A 14,727-nucleotide genomic window follows, 5' to 3' on the forward strand; every position below is an offset into this window, starting at 1 on the left:
AGCCCCCGGCCCTGGGTTCAGCCCTGGGTTCGAGACCCATGTTCAGTTCCCAGTTCGAGCCTTGCATTCAGTGCTTGGCCCCGGTTCGAGCCCCAGGTTTGAGCCTCGGGTGCACTGTTTGGTCCCGGGTTCAAGTCCCGGCCCCGCTGCAACCCCCACGCCCGCACCCCTTAAACACTTAAAACCCAGCCCTAAACCCCGCTGGCTCAACCCCTCCGTGTCCCAGACGGGCGCCCACCACCCCACCCCCGGCTGCCGCACCCCGGGACAAAGCCACGCACACAGCTCGCGAGTCCAAGAACCGAACAGCTTCATTATTTCTAGTCAGACCCATCCATCGTTAGCTTAATTGCGCTCGTCGAGCCGCCGGCGCGGTCACGCAAGGCAGCGGGCCGCCGGCCTCGTCGCGCGCCGCGGGGTTGCACGGGGGTAATGACACAGGCCGCACGGGGGGGAGGCGCCTCTCCCGCTTCCAGAGAAACGCTAGGTAAGAAAATTCTCTTTAAAAAAAAAAATTTACATGGCATAATATTACATTCTCTTTCCCTAGCTTCATTTTGTACATCAGAACACTGCAAGGGCTTTTTTTTTTAAAAAAAAAAAAAAAAAAAAAGGGCAAAGGCACCTGAGGAGCGAGTCGCACACACACGCACACACACGCACCGGGTGGAGAGGAGCCGCACCGAGATGCGGCCGGACGGCTCACGAGGCGGGGAGAAGCTAATTTGTTCTCAGCTCTTTGGCAGGGGAAACCCAGGCTGAGAATATAAAACCCAAGCAGATTCAGTGGAAGGGGAAAAGCAGCCTAAAACCTTTTTTTTTTTGGTGTGAAAACGCCTTCTTTTACCCTCTTCTGACAAAACCCTCATCAGCTAAGTGCTCCCCCCCCCCGCCCCGTTTTCTCTATCTGCCCCATAGAACTGAACAGACTTGATGGATTTGGTCCCATTTATAGGATAATATTCCGTATTTCCTCCCGGAAGGCCTCCAGAGGAGACCCGGCACTGTTTTGGTCCACAGGCACAAAAATCCTGGTGTCGCCCCGCTGGCGCTGTCCTTGGCTTCCCCGAAATTTGGCCCCGATGCTGACCAGCCCCCCCAGCTTTGCAGAAAAACTTACAGGAATATTTTTATGCATTCACCCTATTAGTTTTTCCCCTAACACCACCCCTCTTTGCTTTTTTCACTGAAACAACTCTAATTAACCTGCGTCCAGAGTTTTTGCTTCTTTTCTACTCTCTGGGCCACATCGGTCTGGACAAGGAAAGGCTCCTGCCGTCTCCCCGCCAGCGCAAAGGCCCACTTCGACGATGTGCAAAATCACACGACTGGCCACGTTCTCAGCTTCCCCTTCACTCCAAGCAACACTTTTTGCTCTCAATGAAAAAATAAACCTGCGTTTGCCAGCCTGAAGCTGGCACCACCCTGTTAAGTGCTTATTTAACCTCTGCCAAGCCGCGTGGAAACGGCTAATGCAGCGTGGAAACGGGAGGTGGGATGGTGCAATTAATTTGCCCCAAATGAGCAATATCTAATGAAGCAACTGGCTTCCAGGGTCTCTCTGCTTGCCCCCAGGTCTGTTGGCAGGTTCACGTTGGCCAGAGAGACTTCGGCCCAGCTGTGCTTTGACCTTTCCCCGTTCCACACTGTATAAAATGAGGCAACTTTAAGCACATGCTTTGAGCTGCCCTCAAGCTAGGCATCTCCGACGTCCCATGTGGAGGCTTCATGGTTATGGAGCCCGTCCCCAGTGCATCGCCCTGGCCCAGCTACGCTCCTCCCGCAGAACCCGTTCCTAAAGCACGGCAGCACAGCTCCAGCCCCACGTTAGCAGCACAGCAGAACCGGGCCCGGGTTATCAGCGCTAGGACTACGAGCACAGAGTTGCCCTCATAAAGACCCCCTCTAGCTCCTGCCAAAACTCCCATGGTTTCAATGGGGAAAGGATGAAGGATTAGCTTGTGCTCAGCTCTGCATGGCGCAGGCATCAACATCATTTAAGCATCCTTACCCACCGCACACCAGAGGTCCTCAGGAACCATCAGCAGGCGTACCCTACGGAGACTTCCCACGTCTCGAGAAGAACCCCTCTTTCAGACTGTTGCGCGCACACACACACACACGCACACACACACAGGCAAAGTCAACTTGGCTGCTGCATAATTGCGCCCGACTCCATACTTTGTGCCGAGTCGAGCATCGTTCCTTGATTGTAACCGCTTAAGGCACAGAACAGTATTAAGTGTAGCCCCCTGGAGATGCTGGCTGGTCTCCCAACTCCTTGCTACCTCCAGGAGGGTTCCCTTCCCCTTCTCAGCGGGGAACATCCCCCCGACTCCGTGGTCTGAGGATTATCTCCTCCAGCGTGGCTGATGCCTGTGTCCGTTCCTCGGCGAAAGGCAGCGCTTGCCACTGAGCATCTTTCTCCTCCTCTGGTCCTGGGGATGCTGTCAGCGTCGCTGTCGTGCTGGGGGTGACACATCCCATTTGCCTCACTTTCCCATGGGATAAGTAACATGGCAAATGGGGAACCTCTCGGCACCTGTTGACAGCAAGGTTACTTGGTCTGAGGCCGGCACCTGCACAGATGGGGTGTCAGGGAACTCCGTCGTTCTGAATCCTTGGCAGCCAGTGGTGGCCACCATCTCCAGGCTCCGATGGTCCCAAGTGCAGCTTCGAAATCAAACATCACAGCGGCCGCCGAGCTGACAAGGAGGCGAGATGGGACCTGCGGGGCCGCCGTGAGGAACAGCCCAAGGCTGAGGTCTGATCTGCAGAGTGCAAAGGGCCATGGGTCTGGTGGCCGCCCCCCTCCCGCCGGCGTTTCCCCATCCCCACCGCCCGGGGGTTAGAGCCCACAGTTGACGAAGGGGTGTCTCAGCAGGTCTTCGGCCGTGGGCCTCCGCTTCTCCTCCACAAAGATCTGCTTGAGAAAGTTGCGGCAGGAGTTCGAGACGCCATCGGGGAGCTGGGGGTTGGTCGGCTGCGTCGCGATTTTAAAAATAGCCGCCATTGCTTCGAACTCTGCCCATGGCGGCTTTTCCGTTAACATCTCCACCACGGTACAGGCCACGCTCCTGCAACGATGCCAACGCACGGGGTGAGACAAAAGGTAAGTGACCGGTGTGGCTGCTGCACACCTGAACCAATGAACGCTCCCGCCTGGAACGGACTTTGCTGACTTGTGGGTAGCAACCCCCCATGAAAGATCAGCGCACGTCGCTGGTATGCAGGTCCCCCTTGAACCTCACAGTTCAAACAAGCTCTCTGCACAGAGCTCTCTGCTCCCGCTGGCAAGAGTAAACTGCTAAAGCTGGTTGCTTTTCTGCCTATATTAACTGGCAGGCATTTTTTTACGCTCTGCATACATGCTTTATCCTGGTTTCCTAAGGTAGAGGCTTACCTGATCCCAGCTGGTAACCCCTTTACATCTGAGCTCATGGACCCATTTCAGACAAGTCTGACAGATATTAAGCTTCATAAAAACGTGTGGCTGGGAACACCAAAGAATTTATCAGAGCCTCCTTCGAAGGCAAGGCCACACAACAGTCCAGACACCATGGTTTGAGTAATATCACAGAGTTCCCCAAGCAGCAGAGCCAGAATGAAACCGTCTCACTTTCAGATCTACTTCCAGCGTCATCTCCCACATGCGTCAGAGAAGCAGCACGTCAGATCAGAGGCAGGGAAGAGCCTGAAGGGTTTCCCTATGCTTGGTGAGGCGTCCTGGTTTCAGCAGGGACCCTCTCGGCAACCTGCCTTTGCGGTTGCTGCTAAAAAACCAAACCACGCTTCCCTCCCGTCAGCTGGAGCAGGGGGTGCCGGGCCACCTGCCAAGGACTCCTCAGGCTTCCCCCAGCCAGCAGGACGCCGAGAGGGACCAGTTTTTGCTGACCCTACTGGCTTGGATGCTCAAGGGAAAGCACTTTGAGAAGACAGTACTGTTCCCATTTATTAGGAGGATTACTAGAGTTTTCCTAGCTCTCTTAGGCTCCAGCTGACATCCGCCACAGATCAAAACACTCACAAACAGCCACTGATTTTGGACATCTTCATGTCTAAGCCACATGCAAATATCCAGCAGCAGATTTTGAGAGCCTGCCAAGATCCCACTAAGCCTCAGAGCCAGATTTAACGAATCCCCAAAATCAGCGCCACCAAAACTCCACAGCTCTTTCGGCAAACTTTGTATCAACCTGCTTTCCAGAATTAAACAGCAGCTACAGGGTTGAGCTGCATATGGTCCTCCCACATGGTAAGGCCTCCCAAAAGGAAGCTGCGATTTTGAGTGCTCCTGTTTTGGGACATTCATTTAAGACAAACTCCCTCTGGATATCTGCGTAGGTGATCCTAACATTCAGCTCCCATTTCTATCCTGGTACTGTTCTGCCTTCAAAATGCTAGCGATACTTGGTGCTCCCACTGCAACTTCCCAAAGGGATCAGGGATTGCAAGCAGCAATGGTGGGGTTTCTGCCATACTCCTTACCACACGTCAGCTTTCCTTCCATAGCCTTCTCCACTGATAACCTCCGGGCTCATCCAGTATGGTGTTCCCGTGACAGATTTAATCCCAGTCCCAGACATGCAGATGGTCTGAATGCGTTTGCTGGCTCCAAAATCTCCTAGTTTCACATTTCCAGCAGAATCTCTCAAAATATTGGCACCTAGGGGTGAAAGGCAAAAAAATCCCAAGAGATGAAGTAACCTGAGTCAGAGTGGCCAGCACGGAGAGCAGGAAGGGCTTAGGTGAGGGGCTGGGCACTGCAGGAGCCCGAAGGGCCCGGCTCAGCTGGATTCAGCATTGCATGAGAACCCTCTCTCCAAAGGCTGTCACTCTCCGGGAGGGCTGACTCCCACCAGCCCCCCTGGATAATCTCACTCAGAAGGTTTCCCAAAGGTGAGCCCTGAACAGGAGGTGAACAACGATCCTCCCAGTGCACAGGGAGACAAACAGAGTCTCAGTGCCTCTGACCTCCAGTGCCTCAATCCTTGGGCTATACCAGAACTTCAGAAGTGTAGAGATCTGATGTCTATAAGCACAGTTAATGATAATCCCTGTTAAGAGTCCTTAATGTGGGCATCTCAAGCAGGAAGAAACACTTTTTTTTTTGTTTCAGCTGCTTATTCAAGATTCTCATAGCTGAAGCAACTTCTTGAAGGCAAGAGGCAAAGCTGAGGCAAAAACACCTTAACTTCTGGATCCCAGCACTGTATTCTGCAGACAGGATTTCATTTGGGGAAGGGAGGGGGCTAGCAAATCTAGGTAAGCAGGAAGGCTCCCTGCATTAGCTACTCACCTTTAATGTCCCTGTGGACAATCATATTGCTGTGCAAGTAGAAGACTCCCTGCAGGATCTGCCTGGTGTACTTCCGGGTGACGTTCTCTGTCAGAGCACCGTAAGCTTTGAGTTGGTCCTTTATTGAACCCTGTTTCAAACAAACAACACGCACCGACTGTAAGGACCAGCAGAACTAGCTGCATCATTGCACACTGACTTTTTAAACTTTCCCCACTGTTATCTTCCAGCTCGAAAAGAAAAAGCTCTGCTGGAGAAATGACAAAATAAAATCCCACTAGGCATTGAACAGAGCAAAGACTTGTCCCTCATGTACCAGATGCCAGCAAAGATGTAGGGTCTCCAATGCATAAAAGCGCTACCTTCTGCCAACAGCACAGATCTTTCTCCCCCTCTAGTGGCTGGACCTTACCAATGGCTAATGGCGAAGGACCAAACTGATGAGGGGCTACCACCCAAGGTGAGAGGGTTCTTTGGGGCTAAGCTGATGGGTCAGTCTTCTATGAAGCCTTTCGCTCAGCAGATGAGGCAAGGCCAACTTCTTCTAGCAAGGATTATCCACTGCCCTGAGGTGGGCAAATCTGCCCACTCTTGTCCATGGTGGACAAGATCTACCCCACACAGGACTGTTTTCCAGATGCCTCAGAATGGACATGGTGCAGGTACCCTGAAATTCTCAGCCAGGCGTGCAGGCTCCTGGTGGTTTGATTTTATTGATCAAAGAGGGAAGGAAGCAGTAGTGCAGACATCTATCCTCTGCAAGAGGCTACCCCCCTTGATTTTAGCTGCGTTTGCCGGCCACTTGGCAATGGATATTCCCAACTTTGTCAGAGCTGGTTCTTCACAGGGAGGATCGGAGGCAGATTTGGGTTTCAACCACAGAGGTCAGGCACGTGGCTCCATGTCCAGCATTCAAGCTGGCTGGAAAGCACAGGGGAAACTCATCTTGTTTCTGCCTGTTCTGGGGCTGATCCAAGATTTGCCAGAGTTCTCTTCTGTGAAGAGTGGGACACGCTGCTCCAAGTAACTCACTCAGACTGTCCTGGCTCTTTCGCATCCACCCACCTCTGCTATTGCTCTGCTGCAGCTACTACTTTGCCCTTCTTCCTATCTTTCGAGGCTGGTGCCGATCCTTTGGACAGGGCTCCTGTTTCCCCTTCACAGCACTGCTGGAATACTCTGGGATTCTCTGAAATTACCCCCTCATGCAACTTGCATGCAGGATATGTTCCCTCACCCACAACCCTGCAAGCGCTCTGATCCTGGCCGCCCTCACCCTGACATGATAATCAAGTAGGGGAAACAGGACCTTTCAAGCAGACCATTTCCTTTTTCCAGCACAAATTCTAAAACATAGGGGGAATGGGGCAGGGAAGGAGAAGAAAAGACTGTCAGCTATTTAATGGGGGTAATTATAAGAATTTCAGTTTAACGGTGCATCCAAGCTTGGCTCTGGGAAGATTTTGCCTAGCAAGCTGTGTTAAATCAGAAGCCTGGCTAGACCCAACATTTCAGAGCTGCTGCCCTGAACGGTTTGGGACTTTATTCACTTCCACTGCCATTAGACACTGAAGCCTTGAGCTCCTTTTGTGAAATGAACCGCTGCTGTGGCATGAAAGTCAATCTGTATTTGGTCAGAGCTCTAGTTTATCACAAGAAAAACAAACACTCAACTTCCAGTCTTGCTGAACACTGCCCCAGCATCAAATGTTGGTTTCCTGACTGCTAACAAGCATCAGCATGTTGTAGAATAAGCAGCAAAAGAACTGCTGAAACTCCCTGGGCTTATGGTTGGGGTCCATGCTTCGTGGTTATACAGCAAGGCCTGAACGTAGAGATGCCTGCCCACAGGGACAGAGAAGATGGTGCTTGGATGGGATTCAACCATGTAGAAATCCACCTGATTACTCATGTGCAAGATGTGTTAGCAGAACTTCTAACACGTTTACTAATGACCAGAATTATTTATGACCAGATGACTTAATAGTCCCTTTTGACCTTAAAAATCTCTGTGTAAACAAGGGTTTATTCTCCCACAGTCTAGGGAATGAATCCAGCTGGACAGGCCGGACATAGGAGAACAGATCCTCCAGCAATATAAATAGAGCTGTGCTAGTTTATACCAACTGATGAGTTTGTCTAGATGGCTGATATAACTTGCATACTTGCGAATGGAGAAAAATCTGTGTACATTCTTCAGCCTTTGACTGGACTCTCTTAAAGCCTCTTGATCTTCCTTTTTCCCTAGGAATATTTCATCTTATATCAGCAAAGTCACAAAACAGTGCCACCTCTGCACGACAGAATAATGCTACTGACAGATGGTTCTGTCCTAAACAGGAGAAGACTCACAACTGAGTAACACTGTTTTTAACATACACGTGCTGAAAGCCATAAATAATTGGTGACAGCTGTGGGTGGACAGCTGTACTATTAACTTTTCCTGGAGGGATTTGTAATAAATACTTACGGATGGGCTAAAGACACAGTGTTTGGAGCCAGATCTGGACCAGGTCCCACATTCACCAAGTTCAGATTCCAGACTGTGAACACACCCTGCTCCAAGATTCAAACCCAAAACCTGCATTCAAGGCTTTTGATTTGACCCACTGCACGTTGAGGGGCTTGACCGTGACATCTGACTCACAACCTAAGCTTTCCCAAGCCCTAGGGATGCAGAGATCCACTGTTTTGATTTGGCTCATCAGATACAGAGCAGCTCAGCTGTAGAGATGACCTTCAGATCCAAACTTCACCAAACTCCAGAGCAGTCTGAATGTGTCTCTATAGCTCAGGACAATCTTTAGCAGGAACTGCACTTACCCCTGGCATGTATTCGACAAAGATAGACAGCTTCCTCTCCTCAGGGTCCCGTAAGCACCCATAGTACTGCACTATCCTGTCGTGCCGGAGAGTCTTCAGCAGCTGAATCTCACATTCTAAGGCATTTACCTCCTGCAACAAAACAGACATGCTCCATGGGCAAACACGTACCTCACCAGAACAGAAATACTACCCCAATATTATTCAGTGCTAAACACTCTTTTTACAGCACTTGTGAAGTGGCCCACTAGGACATCAGCCACGTAAGGCTCAGAAATGAAGAGAGCTGCCCTGAGGAACTGAAGGAGAGAGACACAAGGGCTTGGCTTTAAGACAAATTTACTTATTTAACTATGCTCGAGGTAATTTTCTGGAAGGGTGTGAATGAGGTGTGAATGAAGGCACCAACGAAGCTAATGCAGTTCCCAGAGCCAAGAATAAGAAGGCTAAAACTAAGGAAGAGCAGACAGACCTACAAGGGATGAGATCTGAGACACAGAGTGGGCCAACACGACCAAGGTACTGGGAGTGGAGGTAAAGAAACCACCAAAGCATGCTGCGCAGTGTCAGCTTGTCAATCACAAGCAATCACAGGCCACTGGGGACCACTCCATATCAAGGAAGCAAACACAAGGCACCCTGTGTCCCATGCATTGCCTTCTAGCAGGGACACATGCTTCTCAGCTCCCCTACACCCCACAACATGCTACAGAAGGCAGTCCTGCCCTCATACTCACTTTACTTGTCTCTTGACTGTCAGGGTCAAAAGGCACCTGCTTCACCGACAGCTCCCGGCCAGTGTCAGCGTCATAGCAGAGATAAACTTCCCCAAAAGCTCCTCTTCCAAGCAGCTTCCCCAGCCTCCAGTTCACAGGTGCTTGTAGAGCTACAGGAGAGACAAGGGAGTTGAGAAAAGAGCACAGCACAGAGACATCATGGACTCTCTAACCGTACAGACTGCAGATCACACCTGCAATGATGCCACCTTTCTTTAGAGTCTTTCCTCCAAAAACTGCTTTATTGGGCAATGCTGAACCTTTTCTCTCCCCAGCTATAAGGGTGGTTAGCAGGATACAGCACAGCTGAGCTGCAACCCAAGCAGGGAACAGCAGTTTTATCTCACTAGGTTGCAATCCATCACTGAATTGGCCAGAATGCACCAATTTCTATAACATGGGCAGTCTTGCAATATCAGACTAGCCTGTAACACCATCTTTGGGTGCTGAGGTGACAGCAACGTCAAAGGACAAAGAACAGGGAACTGATTTGTTCCCGCATCTCAGGTCTCCTGGAAGCTTCCACTGTGCGAGCACTGAGTTCAACACGCAAGCATTTTGCTGAAGCTCAACACATTATAAACACCAGCTGAGCCCGTATGTACACTTAACTCAAGGCCAAGGTAAGGTAGAGTGTGTTATATTAAGGCTTCCTCATTGAAATGTAAGCTAGTGTAGTCTGCCTCTTGCTGGGGACAGAATCGGAGTGCATTCCCAGACTCTTGGCACAGCTCAGCTGCTGCTCAGTAACCCTAACCCTAAGCCATGCTAACTCGATTTTGTGTTGAGGTCCAGATATACTGAGACTTCAGACACTTGCATGCTTTGATTCACTTACAGTTCCTAGCTTTAGTAGGGGAGGTGCTGAAGACCTGCAGACCTTTTTCACAATTGTTCCACCATTTGGGTCTGTACTCGTCATACTGCAAGGTGCTGAGCTTACTGTCCCCATTAAAGCTCTTGGTTCGGCTAGAAGGGACAAGTTGAAACAAGTTCTCCTGTGGGAAATAACTCCTGGGGAAAGTCCTCCGGCCTGTGTGAGAAAAAGGGGAGAGTTACAGCAAGAATGCACACGGCAGCTTGTATCTGCCTATCGTCACCTTCTCACATGGCTGCCCAGATGCAGTGATGCACCTCTACAAATGAAACAGAACAAGTTTAATGAAACTGAAGCAAAACCCTGTGAACATTTTTAATTCAATTTAAAAGCCGTTAACAGCAGGCAGGATTACATCTAATGCAGAATGTTTCCAGAGGGGTTTGCAACAGTTTAATTAAATTAGGGTTTTGTTTGTTTTTAATCACAATTAAACTCTAACAGACAGGGATTTACACTGCAAATTATCCCTGGCATCCCCTAAGACCACAACGCAAATGACCACACAAGCAGTGCCAGATTGCACGATAACTACTTGCACAAGGATGTGTCAGCAAGAGATGAATGAAGTTCATTCTGGAAGGCTCAGTATGCTGTTTGCATGCCCTCAGTATTTTTTTTTTTCCCCAAGGGAATTTGATCCTTATTCAGTTTTGCTTCCCACCACTTGCAGTACTGCACAGCGAAAGAAGCTAGCAGCAGTGAGGCGATGGAGTGGTCCCTGAAGTTCAGAGTTCATCAGCTTAAAACAGAGACAACGTGAACAGACACCACTACTCTGATTTGCTAGGGGATTTCTGACAGCTCTGTGAGAAGCCCGCTGTACAGGACACAAACCAGCATCCTCAAAAGCGTGCGACTGAGGGGAGGAAGAAGGCTGGCTGCCAAAGGAGGGCAGTCCACGATGCTGCCAAGGATGAGAAAGAGCAGACCTTCAAGGTCTCCTAGAAGATACAGAAGAGGCAAGCAAAGCCCGTATGACTTGGTCCTTAACCCCTTATTGGAAACACCTCCTTCCCAAGTCTCTCTAGTCCCAGGCACTGTTGCAAGCCGATCCCACACCACAATCCTCCCTCGCCAACTCTCCATCATTTTCTTACCATCGCTGTAGTCCTTGCGACTCTGGGAGAGGTGGTATTGCCGAGGGAAGGTCCCACCTTTCCCAAACCTCTCACAGAACGGGATGTCGAAATCTGACAGGAGAGAAGAAGAGACCCATTTCTTAGACCAGCTCAGTACTGAATGCCCAGTGTTTCTTACAGAAAAGCATTCCAGCCTTTAGGCCAAATTACAGGGAAGAACGAGGTAGCAAACTGTTCGTTTGCACAGCAAGGCATTTGCCAAAGCTTGCTCTGAAATCTGTCCACAGCCACCCATTGCTAGTGGAAAGTAAGGGTCAGATGCTCTAGCCTGGGTCCCCCTAAAGCCAACAGAGGTTTAACCACAGGCATTGTGGACTCTGGTCCACAACAAGGCAGGGGATTAACACAGACCACGTCTGGTTTCCAAGCCTGAGTACTGAACATCTTATTTCCATGTGGAAATACAAAAATTAGTGTAGAAACAAAACTGCTAGGCACGGGCAGGCCCAGATCCAGTCCAAAGTCTCTGCTCAGATTGCAGCTCTTCCCAAGGAAATGCAAAAATCCAATGCTTGGCTGACATGGGACAACCCCTCGCATCCTTCTCAAATGTGATTCTTGATCTCTAAAAGCTGGAGACTGATATAAACCCATAGCGCCCCGAACATCTACATTTATTTTGATTAAATGCCAGAAAACTAGGTTTAAAGTATATAGAAATGATTAAAGAGCATCAGAGTAAAGTTACACAGGAGATTATATAAGAGAGATGGATGGATAGATACGAGATAAATATACACTTCAAAAAAAAACAAAACTAGAAGCACAGGAAGCCATCGCTGGTAGCACTGAACAATTTCAGATTAAAATATCTGTCATTTCCCCCCCATCTTTCACCTCCTGTTTTTCCTCCATCCAGCTCTAATGACACGGCCCATTCTGAGTGTTTGTTTGTCTTAGCCTGGGGCCAGCAGCCACTCCTTGGAGACCGCTCCTGGCCTCGGCCGCGCTTCGGCATGATTTCCCCATTACACCAGCGCACCGGAGGCGCGCATAATGGCTGAAATATGGTCAGCAAGACAAGCAGCAACGACAGGTCAAGAGGCTCACGGCGAGCCACCTGCGAGCAACAATGCCGCGTGGCATTTTAAGGCGAAATGCCCGCCTGACCACCAGGGACGCATTAAAACTTCAGCAACATGGCCTGACTGTAGCTTCAGCCCTATAGTTCAATCTAGAAATCCTGCCTCTGGCCAGAAATGTGTTATCATGCTACAGGCTGACTGCCATTTGTTCATTTTTAATAGCGAAAGTCATTATAATATTACAGAGTTTCCATGACTTAACCAGCTGGATGTTTATATGTGATTAAGCAGTAACCTATGATCCTTGCGAGTTAGCAATACACTTTCCTTGTCAGCATGTGCAGCGTTACTAGGTCTGTCTCTTATTAACGGGAATGGAGAAGGTTTAATTCCTGGGAGAGTTTGGGATGCAGGTTTTGCAATGTAGGAAGTCAGGGCCCTGAAAGCGCCACTCACGAGAACCTTATTAGAAATAAAAGGTGGTGCCACGAGGCTGTTTCTTGGTGCCTTGCAGTTACTTCCAGACAAATGCAAGAGCCAGGCCCATTCAACACCTTCACCCAGCACTGATTTTTCAGCAGCTTCATGCACTTGCATCTGTTACTTCAGGGCACTTGCTGCCAATCTGGACTGCTGTTGGCATGAGCTGAATCCAGAATCAGGCCCCGAGGTACTTAGGTGCTACTACTGCTGCCACAAGAGCCAACAAGGCTTAAGTGAGGATTGAGAGAGACAAGCTTGTGTCTGATGCTCTGGGCCCTTCAATTTTGCAGACTATTTGTGTTTGATCATTGCAGGGTCATCTGTGAAGTGTAACCTAAGCAATGGAGCTGTTTTGCTTGCTGGTTTTTAATTACTTTTCATGCAGTACTTTCTCTCTAATAGCCTTTATCCGGTCACTTTACTGCCTGCTTTCTGTGCTTTTAAGTGAACACAAACCTCCAAGAGTGCTTACCCATGCAATCGAGACTGTCTTTGGGATGGCTCTTCCTTCCAGGAACAGGGGTTTGGGAGAAGGGAGGGCTGCAAAAGAGAATAAAAGATAGGAGTCACTTTATTACTTTATTAAAGGCTGTGGGTATAAGGGAAGCAATTACATGCAGAAAGCACTGACTGCACAGAAAGACCCCCTGGTCAAATCAGTCCACTCAACTGAGCTCCCATCCTTCAGCCTGCACAAGACTGAATGCTGTTTTTTGCAGGACAACAGCTTGCTCCTGTGACCAGTGCAAACATGTTCCCATGATTCTGCAAACAACAGTCACCAGGCTTAAATGATGTGACCAAAGACTGCACCTCAGCACCTCATATGTCTTCTTGTGCACAGGAAGGCTGCAGATTCCTCTCTTCCCTGAATATCAAGTGCTCAACATGCAATTTTCTGTGAAAATTGCTTAGTTCCCGTGGACGTCCACACTGGGAGTCCTTCAGCCATGCTTGATTCACACAGACCACCCTTCTCTGCAACATCGTCCTCCATCTCCTTCACCCTGGAGGGTCCGTACGCCACCAGGCACACGCAGCCTCCTGGCACACCACGAGGCTGGAGGTCTCTGAACCACACTGAGAGGCTGATAAAGCACTGCAGAGGGATCTTGGAGACCCAAATTTCATTCTAGCCTCTGTAAGGGCCAGCAGGGCAATTGGGACTGATTTGCTTTTTTGCTCTGTGCCTAAATTTCCCTTTTAATAAAATGGATGTTGCGGTAGAAATCTTTGTTTGTAAAGTGCTCTGAAGTCTACTAAAGTCACAGTTAACCATGACTGAGTTGCTACGGGGGAGAGAAATTTATTGTGTTATTTCTTAACAGTGCTCAGTGCCTTCCTCTGCTCACTTGAGGCTAACGTGATCTCAAGCAATTGGCAGCAAGGCCTCAGCTACATCTTTGCAAAAATAGTCATACTTGCTCCTTTTCCTGCCTTTGAAGAGTCTAGCCCTCTTCTTCACGCCTTTTCCAGCTCTCTAGACCCCACGACTGCACAAAGCTGCCTGCTTTTTTGTATGTGAATCACCTATGCTACCCTCTTGCAAAAAGGCCTTGCATTCGCCTCTTTGTTCCTAATAGAGCATCATAACCAGGCTGTGCTGCTCCTTGTGTTATTCCTAGCAAAGTCTACGCAAAACTGAAGCTGGGCCATAGAGGCTGGGAGCAAAAGGAATCCAACTTCAATACTTCCGTAACAACGAGCAAATACATCACAGGAAATTATTAAAATCCACAGAAAGGAAACGGACCTTGACGCTGAGACAGATCCAAAGCGCGCAGCGCTGCAAAGCCGCAGCGCGCCACACAATCGAATCAATGCAGCCTTGGTGCTACACGGCAAAACCAGTGAGAGAAAGAAAAACTTTGATGAGGGCTAAAGAAATAATTGCTTCCCAAAAGGACACTGCATCTCACAGACAAACTACCACGCACAGCAGCAAACGTACGGTCCCGGCACACGTGTGAGCTTGGACCTAACCCGCCGCACTGACTATTGAACCGCCGTCTGCTTCAGTACAACGTGTCCTAGTTGCTTCCTGCCGAGAAGCTAAACTTAGTTGCTGATCGTCTGGTGTCCTTAGCACCTCGCCTGCCGCGGCTGGGACCGCTGGCTGTGCCCAGGGGGCTGCTAGATCTACAAGCGGTCAATGGAGGGCAGGCAGCAAGCCCGGGGGAGCAGGCATGGGGGGGCTAAGGGAGTATCGACAGTGGCTGCAGCTTAGAGAGGTAGGAGAGGACCTGACAGATTCAGAGAGCCTAGAGACGAACAACAGCAGGCTGGTCTGCAGACCCCCAAG

General features: G+C 49.7%; 1 protein-coding gene across 4 annotated transcripts in view; it reads right to left on the reverse strand.

The window, feature by feature from the left end:
- Positions 1-293: 293 nt before the first annotated feature.
- LOC112981158 (mitogen-activated protein kinase kinase kinase 3-like) overlaps positions 294-14,727 on the reverse strand; it is a 77,228-nt gene continuing 62,794 nt past the window's right edge. For all 4 annotated transcript variants that reach the window (XM_064505698.1, XM_064505697.1, XM_064505695.1 and 1 more), the window contains 8 exons: positions 12,898-12,965; positions 10,876-10,968; positions 9,737-9,931; positions 8,860-9,008; positions 8,123-8,254; positions 5,300-5,429; positions 4,489-4,666; positions 294-3,077 (listed from right to left, as the gene is read on the reverse strand). In XM_064505698.1, coding sequence (XP_064361768.1) covers positions 2,849-3,077; positions 4,489-4,666; positions 5,300-5,429; positions 8,123-8,254; positions 8,860-9,008; positions 9,737-9,931; positions 10,876-10,968; positions 12,898-12,965 — 1,174 coding nt within the window. In that variant the 3' untranslated portion in view covers positions 294-2,848. The remainder of the gene's footprint in view (positions 3,078-4,488; positions 4,667-5,299; positions 5,430-8,122; positions 8,255-8,859; positions 9,009-9,736; positions 9,932-10,875; positions 10,969-12,897; positions 12,966-14,727) is intronic.

The sequence above is a fragment of the Dromaius novaehollandiae genome, chromosome 2 (genome assembly GCF_036370855.1).
Source record: "Dromaius novaehollandiae isolate bDroNov1 chromosome 2, bDroNov1.hap1, whole genome shotgun sequence".
NCBI lineage: Eukaryota > Metazoa > Chordata > Aves > Casuariiformes > Dromaiidae > Dromaius > Dromaius novaehollandiae.